At 40.5% G+C, this 12,384-nt stretch overlaps 1 protein-coding gene across 3 annotated transcripts in view; it reads right to left on the bottom strand.

Annotated features, from left to right (window-relative positions):
- The window catches only part of UTP18 (UTP18 small subunit processome component), a 39,513-nt gene that overhangs the window by 17,146 nt on the left and 9,983 nt on the right, over window positions 1-12,384 (bottom strand). For all 3 annotated transcript variants that reach the window (XM_060290917.2, XM_030840052.3, XM_030840051.3), the window contains exons 5-9: window positions 11,312-11,400; window positions 9,647-9,772; window positions 8,659-8,833; window positions 2,744-2,844; window positions 2,364-2,454 (exon numbers count right to left, since the gene is read on the bottom strand). In XM_060290917.2, coding sequence (XP_060146900.1) covers window positions 2,364-2,454; window positions 2,744-2,844; window positions 8,659-8,833; window positions 9,647-9,772; window positions 11,312-11,400 — 582 coding nt within the window. The remainder of the gene's footprint in view (window positions 1-2,363; window positions 2,455-2,743; window positions 2,845-8,658; window positions 8,834-9,646; window positions 9,773-11,311; window positions 11,401-12,384) is intronic.

The following is a 12,384-nucleotide window of genomic DNA, read 5'->3' as shown; positions in this document are numbered from 1 at the left end:
CAGCAAAGGTTTTCCAACATCTATCAAGAGGTATCAGAGTACCAAACATGTAAGGCTAGGTGATCTAGATACCAAACTGAGGATGAAGTTGACGACAGAGGAGGAAATGAAGAACGAACTGCTCCAGACCAAAAGCAATTTATAGTTTAATTAAGGAAGTATGGATAATTTACTGTAGCAAGCACAAATAGTTCAGAGAAGAGAGAATGTGTGAAAGATAAAGGATATTAAATCTGATGAGAACACAAATATTTTCATGATAGAAATGGCCATCTAATTGCCAAAATCAGTCCTCCTTTTTTCTCTCTCCTATACACTCAATATTGATGATCACCCCCTTCCTCACACCCATTATAGATGTGTATAATGACCCTATACCCATCTCAAAGATGGCTCCTCACTCATGTATTTCATCTTTCTTTTATGTGGATATTGCTCTAACGTTCACCCTTCTATACTATTATCCTTCCAATGAGAATTCAATGAATCTCACTGTTTCAACTGTTTCATTAAGAAACAAAATTTCCCAGGCTGGCATAAGGGTTTAGGTTAGGTAGAAGTAAAATATGTATTTAGAAAAAATTTAATAGGCTCAAATTTTAAAAACTTTATGTCTGTCTGTAGGGTAATGGTACGATAAAGGAAGGGGTTTAAAGATCAGCCTAGCTAGCAACAGACTAAAATGGGAACAGAAGGGATCAAGGGCAGGAAGACCATCTAGAAAGCAAGTGTATTAGATGGTCATAAGTTGATGTTGACTTAAGAAGCAATAATTAATCCAAGAGAAAACAAAAAGAAAAAACTGGTTCAGCTAAAAAGATAAAAGGTAAATTCTTTCTTCAACACTCCTTCTATCAAAATATTCTTTATATATATAAAACAATAAATATGAACAATATGCCACCAATAACATAAATCACTCCTTACAGAAGAAGGAAAGGAGGAAGGGGAGGGGGGAGGACACCAATCAAAATATAGGTAACCCCTAACTTACCAAGGCTCAACTTTTCATTACTCCTTCTCTGATTTTAGGACCTTTCTTATGGTAAATTAGACCTCCATGGTACTAACCTAATTTGTAAATATTTAACATCTATATCCAATTCATATAACCAAATCTCAGTATCTGTGCTGACCCTTCAACTCTTCTCCCCAACTCTGACTCTCCCAGGATCCAAGGGCCATTTCATTAGGAGCATTATTTCTCTGAACCAATGTTTATTCCTTACCCCTCATAAAACCTAGCATATTAATTAATAGAGACTATATATGCTGCTGACATTCTTATATTATTGGATTAAAAACATACAAATGTAAGTAACTCAACCTTGTGAAAGTTTGATTCTGGGCCAAAACCAAAACAAAAATTAAAGTTAATGCTAAACTTAATCCTTTTTTTAAAAAAAGTTATGAATAGATTGAAGAATAATACTCACTGGCAGAACCACTCTAATTCCTCCCACTACCAAACAGCATGAACCACGCTGAGCTTGTGATGGTCCCCAAGATCCTTTAGGAAAAGGCGTAAGAGTCACAGGACAGTCAGAAAGGCCAGCAGAAAAGCACAAGATTAGAGACTGTCAGGAATGATAAAGGGTTGGTTGGTAGTACTAAAGAAATGTCAGAATGAGATCAGAATTGTTTTCAGTCAATAATGAATAAAATTCCAAACATTATCCAAGTCAAAAGAGGCTAATAGAAGTGATGATTCTAAGTAACTTTCAAAAAGAAAGTAAGAAAGTCTCAGAATAAATCATCTTTTAAAATGCATTTTCTGGGGACTTCCCTGATGGTGCAGTGGTTAAGAATCTGCCTGCCAACGCAGGAGACACGGGTTTGATCCCTGGTCCGGGAGGATCCCACATGCCACGGAGCAACTAAGCCCGTGCACCAAAAACTACTGAGCCTGTGCTCTAGAGCCCGCGAGCCACAACTACTGAGTTCGCATGCCACAACTACTGAAGCCCACACACCTAGAGCCCGTGCTCTGCAACAAGAGAAGCCACTGCAGTGAGAAGCCCACGCACCACAACGAAGAGCAGCCCCCGCTCGCCACAACTAGAGAAAGCCCGCGCGGCAACGAAGACCCAACATAGTCAAAAATTAACTAATTAATTAAATAAAATGCATTTTCTTCCCATCTTTTCCCCAAACAGTGCATGTTAAGTGGTTAACCCTTCACCATTACTAGTTAGTAAATGAGAAGGCAAACAGCAATGAAAAATGAATTGTAAAAATAAAAATGATTTTCTTACTAACACAAAAAAGTCTAAAATCAAACACAGTTTTGGTTAAAGTTGGTATTTAAACACACCCAAAGCTTCAAAGAAGCTTCGGATCATCTTATCATTAACTTAACTTACCTGAAGATGCATATACTTTCTTACTGTCTGAAGAGAATGTGGATGCTGCAATCCTTCCATTAATTTTCATACTACCAAGTAGCTCTTTAGTCTGGAAGAACAATAAATATTATTTATCAAATTGTTAGGCGCTGCAGAGAAGAATCACAACGTGCAGAATAAAAGCAATCTAGTTCTCTATTTTGAGCACCTACTCAACTTTGTTTTTCCCTACCCTCAAAAAAAAAATTCTTCCCGAACTGCCCACAACTTCTCCCGAAGTCTCAATATGTTCCTCTACTTGAGATGCAGATTTAAGGACACCATGAGTTATGGTTCAAGACCATCCCTACACTAATGTCTTATCCTAGAAGAACAAGCAACAGGTAATAATGGTTCACCTTCATTGACAGCAAGTGAAAATATCCAGCAACACCATTTATAAGCAAAAAGGACCCATCTGGGGAGACTTCGAAGCTCCTCACTATCTTCTCCTTCAAACCTAAGAAAAGAGATGAATCAATAAGGATTAATGGTTTACAGTAAAGCTTTCACTGACAATTGAGAGTTCCTTACTTTTTAAGTGCCTTAAATAAAACATGGGCTCAGACTCTGAATAAGTCTGACCCCATGCATCACTGAGTATGACCGAAATACAAGGTCACTACAAAATGCTTAGCAAACTTCTGTTCTTTGTCTTGGTTAACATTCACCATTCTAATTACAGGCCTGAGAGCCAGCTCTCCAACCAGTAAACTTATCGACTAATTTTCCAAATGTAAACAGTAATACCTGTAAGTAACTAAAAGGATAAATTATACTTCTTTGTCAAAACGTTCATCACCAGAACGAAAACACACTGCCACAGAAACAGCTAAAACACAGTAACATGCAGAAACTAGTTGCTAGCCAGCTACTAAACATCCCATGATGAATGGGAGTCTAATTCTTAACTTTGTGGATCAAAAAGAAAAAACAAAACAAAACCATGTGTCAGTAGTGTATTCAAGAATTGATAAAGAAGAAGTAAAGTTGTCACTTTACTTTTTTGCAGATGACACGATACTATACATAGAGAATCCTAAAGATGCTACCAGAAAACTACTAGAGCTAATCAATGAATTTGGTAAAGCAGCAGGATACAAAATTAATGCACAAAAATCTCTGGCATTCCTATACACTAATGATGAAAAATCTGGAAGTGAAATTAAGAAAACACTCACATTTACCACTGCCACAAAAAGAATAAAATATCTAGGAATATACCTAAGGAGACAAAAGACCTGTATGCAGAAAATTATAAGACACTGATGAAAGAAACTAAAGATGATACAAATAGATGGAGAGATATACCATGTTCTTGGATTGGGAGAATCAACATTGTGAAAATGACTCTACTACCCAAAGCAAACTACAGATTCAATGCAATCCCTAGCAAACTACCACTGGCATTTTTCACAGAACTAGAACAAAAAATTTCACAATTTGTATGGAAACACAAAAGACCCCGAATAGCCAAAGCAATCTTGAAAAACGGAGCTGGAGGAATCAGGCTCCCTGACTTCAGACTATACTACAAAGCTACAGTAATCAAGACAGTATGGTACTGGCACAAAAACAGAAAGACAGATGAATGGAACAAGATAGAAAGCCCAGAGATAAACCCACGCACATATGGTCACCTTATCTTTGATAAAGGAGGCAGGAATGTACAGTGGAGAAAGGAGAGCCTCTTCAATAAGTCGTGCTGGGAAAACTGGACAGGTACATGTAAAAGTATGAGATTAGATCACTCCCTAACATCATACACAAAAATAAGCTCAAAATGGATTAAAGACCTAAATGTAAGGCCAGAAACTATCAAACTCTTAGAGGAAAACACAGGCAGAACACTCTATGACATAAATCACAGCAAGATCCTTTCTGACCCACCTCCTAGAGTAATGGAAATAAAAACAAAAATAAACAAATGGGACCTAATGAAACTTCAAAGCTTTTGCACAGCAAAGGAAACCATAAACAAGACCAAAAGACAACCCTCGGAATGGGAGAAAATATTTGCAAATGAAGCAACTGACAAAGGATTAATCTCCAGAATTTACAAGCAGCTCATGCAGCTCAATAACAAAAAAACAAACAACCCAAAAATGGGCAGAAGACCTAAATAGACATTTCTCCAAAGAAGATATACAGACTGCCAACAAACACATGAAAGAATGCTCAACATCATTAATCATTAGACAAATGAAAATCAAAACTACAATGAGATATCATCTCACACCAGTCAGAATGGCCATCACCAAAAAATCTAGAAACAATAAATGCTGGAGAGGGTGTGGAGAAAAGGGAACACTCTTGCACTCCTGGTAGGAATGTGAATTGGTACAGCCACTACGGAGAACAGTATGGAGGGTCCTTAAAAAACTACAAATAGAACTACCATATGACCCAGCAATCCCACTACTGGGCATATACCCTGAGAAAACCAAAATTCAAAAAGAGTCATGTACCAAAATGTTCATTGCAGTTCTATTTACAATAGCCCGGAGATGGAAACAACCTAAGTGCCCATCACCGGATGAATGGATAAAGAAGATGTGGCACATATATACAATGGAATATTACTCAGCCATAAAAAGAAACGAAATTGAGCTATTTGTAATGAGGTGGATAGACCTAGAGTCTGTCATACAGAGTGAAGTAAGTCAGAAAGAAAAAGACAAATACTGTATGCTAACACATATATATGGAATTTAAGAAAAAAAAATGTCATGAAGAACCTAGGGGTAAGACAGAAATAAAGACACAGACCTACTGGAGAACGGACTTGAAGATATGGGGAGGGGAAAGGGTGAGCTGTGACAGGGCGAGTGAGTCATGGACATATACACACTAACAAACGTAAGGTAGATAGCTAGTGGGAAGCAGCCGCATGGCACAGGGATATTGGCTCGGTGCTTTGTGACCACCTGGAGGGGTGGGATAGGGAGGGTGGGAGGGAGGGAGACGCAAGAGGTAAGAGATATGGGAACATATGTATATGTATAACTGATCCACTTTGTTATAAAGCAGAAACTAACAAAAAAAAAAAATTGAAGCCTGACAAAATTTATAACATGGCCTTGAGAAAGAAGATACAGAGCTTTAAAGACGTCAGGTGTAAATGTTTCTATGGATTAGGGAATGAGTTTTTTTTTTTTTTTTTGGCCACCCCACACAGCATGTGGGATCTGAGTTCCCAGACCAGGGATCGAAACCACGCCCCCTGCATTGGAAGCACGGAGTCTTAACCACTGGACCGCCAGGAAGTCCCAGGAATGAGATTTTTAGGTCAACTGCTGAGCAACTGATAGATAAGAAAAGAATGGCCAATTTAATTAGAATAGAACCAAATTCCATAGGATGAGAAGTGAACTGGTGCTTAGTTACAATCTTCTAAAAAATTCTTTTAATATTTTAGAACCCTTGAGCTTACAGAAAGAGAAAACTAAGGCTCAGCAATGACCATATGCCTATAAATCAAAATGGCTGCCTGACTAACTGAATTCCCAAATGGTCAAATTCTTTGTGTTTTCCTAGAACAAGACAGCTCCCTTAAGAACTGCCCTTCTGGGACTTCCCTGGTGGTCCAGTGGTAGAGAATCCACCTTGCACTGCAGGGGACAGGGGTTAGATCCCTGATCAGGGAACTAAGATTCCACATGCCTCGGGGCAACTAAGCCCACGCACCCCAACTACTGAGCTCAGGCACCTCAACTAGAGAGCCTGTATGCTGCAAACTACAGAGCCCATGCGCTCTGGAGCCTATGTCCCATGCACCACAACTAGAGAGAGAAACCCCACATGCCACGACTAGAGAGAAGCCTGCACGCTGCAAGAGAAGATCCCACATGCCTCAACGAAGATCCCGTGTGCCGCAACTAAGACCCGATGCAGCCAAAAATAAAATAAAATAAATAAATAATAAATAAATCTTTAAAAAAAAAAAAAAGAACTATTCTTCTAGGGACTTCCCTGGTGGTCCAGTGGTTAAGACTCGGTGCTCCCAATGCAGGCAGCCCGGGTTCGATCCCTGGTCAGGGAACTAGATTCCACGTGCCACAAATAAGAGTCCACATGCCACGACTAAAAGATTCCCGCATGCTGCAATGAAGATCTTGCATGCGGCAACAAAGATCCCACATGCCACAACTAAGACCCGGCACAGATGGATAGATATAGATAAAAGAACTGTCCTTCTAAATGATGCAACAGAAACTGCTTCTGAACTTTGAAATAGTAATCTGTGGTTCTTAACCTTTCTGTGTGCCAGTCTGGTGAAGTGTATGATACCCTTCTCAAAATAATGGTTGTTTAAAACTTTCGTAACTGAAGGAAATGCTAAATTTCATTTAGAGATTAGTGAAAATAAAGATGGAATGTTTTTCCTATCCAGCTTCACAGACCCCTGAATTTTGAGAGTCCACGGACCCCACTTTAAAAGCCCTGACAGGTTAGTGGAAGGAACCATCAAAGTGGAATTCTTCAGAATGCATCAATTCTGAATTCTTCATTTTTCAGACTTGCATTTGCAAGAACCAAGAGCTCACATACATGTAAGGCTTGCACATCCTAACTTGTCAGCAATTTTCCCCCTTGTTCTACTGTCCTTAATTTCGAGTTATGAATACTGTTTTATAATCACGAGACTGAGAATTATATTCAATAACACCACCACAAGAAGAAATACATTTGATTTACTATTATAATTATCATTATTACCAAGTTATGCTTATTGAGGAAAGAGAAGGAAAAATATTAAAAGGCAAAGATAAATGCCATGTCTTAGAAGAATCCGGTGATCAGATGCACACCCCTGCACACCAGCAGATCCACAGTGCACATCACTAACTACTGGATCTCAGCCACCCCTGGTTTGCTTTTCCCAAGAGGATGCAAGGCAAGGAAGGACCAGAGCACATTCCTTTTGATTAGCGGAATGACATTTAAGAATAATAACTACTACATGTTGTTTTCTATTTCAATATGGGAAGACAGTTTAAGGTTTTCCAACTCAAAGGGAAGTCCATGGACCAGTAGCATCAGCAGCATCTGAGAACTTGTTAGAAATGCAGAATCAGGCCCGCCTCAGAACAACAGAATCAGAGTCTGCATTTTAACGGGATCCCCAGGTGATTCGTATGCACATTAATGTTTAAGAAGCACTGATTTAAAGCATAAATAGATAAATTAAAACCGCCCTTGGAGGGCTTCCCTGGTGGCGCAGTGACTGAGAGTCCGCCTGCCGATGCAGGGGACACAGGTTCGTGCCCCGGTCCGGGAAGATCCCACATGCCGTGGAGCGGCTGGGCCCGTGAGCCATGGCCACTGAGCCTGCGCGTCCGGAGCCTGTGCTCCGCAATGGGAGAGAAAGAAAAAAAAAAAAGAAAAAACCCCTTGGAAAGGATCACTGAAAGTGTCAGGAACACAGGAAAGACCAGACCAGAAACACTGAAAATAAACTTCATAAATGTTTCTAAAGTTGGCCTTACTCACTTTTAACCACTAGCAGAAAAAAGGCTGTACAGAGCAACCTGTAACCTTTACAGCCCCACATATGTGCAATTTAACAGGGAGACTGCCAGCAAGCTGTAGCGTATGACAACACCTCCCAAGATTTATAATGTTAACCCAACCAACTTCATTACAAGGACTTTAGTTCCCAAAGGATTCATGAAGGTGTCATTATATTTTTGAGGTAATGAGAGTAGGAGAATGCAGAAGACGAGATAAGGCAGAGGAAAGATAAATTTTTATCTGATAAAAAAAGATGTATTATTTAAGTAGTTCATTCTTCAAAATACATTACAAATTCCAAAAGCAGTGCTTTATTTCCTTTAAACGTAAACCAAAATTGTATTATAACAAACAGCAGAAGAACTGGAGGGCACCCAAATTATACAGATCAGAGGAGTGAAATAATTTGTCCAAGGCAGCAGAACCCAGGTCTTCTAGCTCCCAGGCTCATGTTCCTTCTGCTACAGCAACTGCTAATTTTACAGCCAAGTATTTGCAACTGCTTTTCTGGTCTAGGGGAATATATATTTGCAAATTATGATTTTCTTCCCATAGGTACTCAGTAAAAAGTCAGTTCACTTTTTTCAAACAGGTTATCTCAACAACACGACATTTTCCAAATACTAAAACCAAAGAAATCCTTATTTTTAATAATTCTATGGGGAGGAAAAAAAGTGGTTGTAATACTGTTAAACAAACTCAACTATGGGCTGGGGGGGAGGGAGGTGCGTGTCAGCTATATGTTCATTAGAAACCTTACCTCTTACTTGATGCACAGGAATTAGCTTTCCAGCCAGCATATCATAGACATAAAGAACCTTGCTGTGAGTACTCGTGGCTAAAACCTCTTCTCCATTAGCACTAAAACAAGCTTTAAAGATTGGAAACTTTTCCAAATAGATGCTCTGAATCTTAGGATTTGTTTTTCCATCAACCTATAAGGAAGTACAAATATTCCTTTTGATTATTTCCACAGACCATGTAAGCTGATTGTAAACATTTTTCACTACAAGTCTTTTTTTTAAAATTTATTTATTTATTTTTGGCTGCAGTGGGCCTTCATCGCTGTGCACGGACTTTCTCTAGTTGCAGCGAGTGGGGGCTACTCCTCATTGCGGTGCACGGGCTTCTCATTGTGGTGGCTTCTCTTGTTGTGGAGCAAGGGCTCTAGGCACATGGGTTTCAGTAGTTGTGGCACGTGGACTCAGTAGTTGTGGCTCATGGGCACTAGAGCACAGGCTCAGTAGTTGTGGTGCACAGGCTTAGCTGCTCTGCGGCATGTAGGATCTTCCGGGACCAGGGATCAAACCCGTGTCTCCTGCATTGGCAGGCGGATTCTTAACCGCTGTGCCACCAGGGAAGTCCCTACAAGTCTTCATTTAAAAATGCATACCTGGGGCTTCCCTGGTGGCACAGTGTCTTTCCCTGGAAAGTCATTTCTAGGGCATCAAGTGAGTAGAAAGGTGCCACTTTAGGTAAGATGGCGAGGAAAGACATTTCTAGGGCGTCATGTGAGCAGAAAAGTAAGAATGAGGGTTTCCCTGGTGGCGCAGTGGTTGAGAGTCCACCTGCCGATGCAGGGGACGTGGGTTTGTGCCCCGGTCCGGGAAGATCCCACATGCCATGGAGCGGCTAGGACCGTGAGCCATGGCCGCTGAGCCTGCGCGTCCGGAGCCTGTGCTCCGCAACGGGAGAGGCCACAACAGTGAGAGGCCCGGGTACCGCAGGAAAAAAAAAAAAATGCATACCTGAAATAGCGATACAGCATTATCTAATCCAGCGACCATCACAACCTGTGCACGAGGATGGAACTGCACAGACGAGATCCGAGCAGTAGTAGGACGTTCAGCATTAGCCTGCTGGCAGTGCTTCATCTACAGAAAAATAAAGCTGGAATTTTATCAATTCGAATGGGTTAACATTATTTTCTTTAAAGCATGAAGACACTATAAAGTAGTTTACAATGCAGAAGAAAGTGCACTGGAAGAGTAACCAGAAGACCACAGCTCTGCTACCAACTAGTATTCTAGTACAGCGCTTTACCATACAAGAATCCATTTTTCGGGGGCTTCCACTACATTGAAAATGCAATTACATAAAAAACACAGTATCGTATGATGTTTTCTTTGTAACCCCTGAAGATAAATTTTTGTGGTGACTACATTTTCAATGGAGGTGAATTCACCCTATGAGGAGCTAAATGAATTATCTGCACAGGGTGGGGAGTGACAGAATCACTCTAATAATTTACCATAATAAGGTCCCCTCTCACCATCTAAATTCGCATGCTACCCTTTTATAATGGGGAAAATTATGTCAAAGAGAGAACTGTTCATTTGGCATATATTTAACTGAAGCAAGTGCTGGGTAGGCACTTGGTTACCACAATGAACAAGTGAGACACAGTGATGAGTTAGACAGTAACTAGAGTAAGCCACTTCAGATAGGATGGCAAGGAAAGACATTTCTAGGGCATCATGTGAGCAGAAAGGTGCCACTTTAGGTAAGATGGTGAGGAAAGACATTTCTAGGGCGTCATGTGAGCAGAAAAGTAAGAATGAGGGCTTCGCTGGTGGCGCAGTGGTTGAGAGTCCGCCTGCCGATGCAGGGGACGTGGGTTCGTGCCCCGGTCTGGGAAGATTCCACATGCCGCGGAGCGGCTGGGCCTGTGAGCCATGGCCGCTGAGCCTGCGCATCCGGAGCCGGTGCTCCACAACGGGAGAGGCCACAACAGTGAGAGACCCGCGTACCGGGGAAAAAAAAAAAAAAAAAAGTAAGAATGAGTTGGCCACTGGCAGTGCTTAAAGAACACACGGAGGGATGAGCAAGAGCAAGGGTTCAGGGGCAAGAAAGAACTTGGCATGTGCCAGAAACAGAAAGAAGGCCTGTGTGGCATGAGTAAGGAATAAGAGGAAAAGGCATCAGATGAAGCTGAAGACATCGGCAAAGGCCAGATCCTGTGAAGGGCAGTGTAGACTATGGTAAGGAATTCAGAAGTTTTCAAAGAGCAATGAAAAGTGACAGGACATGATATTTTATTTTTAACAGATCCCTCAGGCTACTATAGGAAGAACAGTTTAGGAAGAAGGAAAGTTGAAGTGGAGAATCTAGCCACAAAGCTGTTGCTATGCACTGGGCGAGAGATGAGAGCAGCATGAACAAGGCTGGTGCCAACAGAAGGAACAAGAAATGCAAAAGGAGGAAGCAAATAACATTCCTAAAAAATTCCTGGGAACATAATTTAATCTTGCTTTTGCAAAAGGTAAAAAACCTAACACAAATATTTACCAAGGCAAAATGATAGCAAGCACATTTAATCCCACAGATAACAGGAATCCATACATTTGTAACTGGGAAGTATATTGGATTTCAGAGGTAATTAGTTGGATTGACCCAATTTTACTGATTCTCACCTTTAAGATTCCTTTAGGAAGAGAGGTTGATGTGGATATGAAATTCCCAGTCCTTTGCAACAAATCATCTTCATCCTCTTCACTTTCATCTAAATCAAACAAACCCATAGGCTGATCTTCAGAATCAATGAGATGGCCATTACCTATCCCAAACATCTATATTTCAAACTTCAACTCCCCTCCCAGTCTCCCAACCTCAATCGTTTTATTTAAGCTGCAACTGGTAAAAGTAAAACAGCAAAATAAATTTGAAGGAGAGGAAAACGATGACAAGACCTCCATGTATATGGTTAAAATCAACGCCTGACTCTGGAACAAAAGACACGCATTCACTACAGTGACTAAAACAACGTGAAATGAAGATGAAACGGAGTCAGCATTCAACTTAAAAAGAGAAACTCGTAACAGTGGCAAGATGGGCAACAGGATGAACAGCAGATCCAGCTTAACAACTCACAGGAAAAAGAACTAGAACTTTTAGCTGACTGAAACAACAATGCCAGCAAACTGTGTATCAAAACTTCCAAGAGAGGTAATAGGGCTGCTTTTCCCCTGGAGATGACTGACGATTCTAGTAAAGAAAGCTGAGAAGCTAAGCAGAGTGTTTAAAACACTTGTAGGGTTAAGAGAGCAAAAACTAGTACCAAAAGCCCTCTAAGGTTCCTAAGGAGTCTGGTAAACCACCAGGCTCTGGATTGTTGCCACAAAAGGCTATACATAAAATTAAAGGTGAAATCAAAGAATTACGAGAAAATCTCCCAAGAACGGAAACCCGGCATTGAATCCTCACACTCTCTCACTAGAATAAGATGTTCTAGGATTGCTAGTGCCCACTGCCCAACCACCTACCCAAAAACAAACATACAAATTCTCTGGAGAAAGATACCATTGTCCTAGACCTCTAGTTAATCAATACTATTTCTCATATACAATGCCCACCACTCAATGACATATAACCAGGTAAATAATGACAAGGTAAGATAACTTAACTGAAAACCTAAAGAAAAACAAACAATCCTCACAGGAGATCTAGATAATGAAGTTATCAGACATAAAATTTTTAAATATTACAT

Source organism: Globicephala melas, chromosome 20, assembly GCF_963455315.2.
Source record: "Globicephala melas chromosome 20, mGloMel1.2, whole genome shotgun sequence".
Lineage (NCBI taxonomy): Eukaryota > Metazoa > Chordata > Mammalia > Artiodactyla > Delphinidae > Globicephala > Globicephala melas.
The sequence above is the reverse complement of the archived record's forward strand: the minus strand, read 5'-3'. Positions and strand labels throughout refer to the sequence as shown.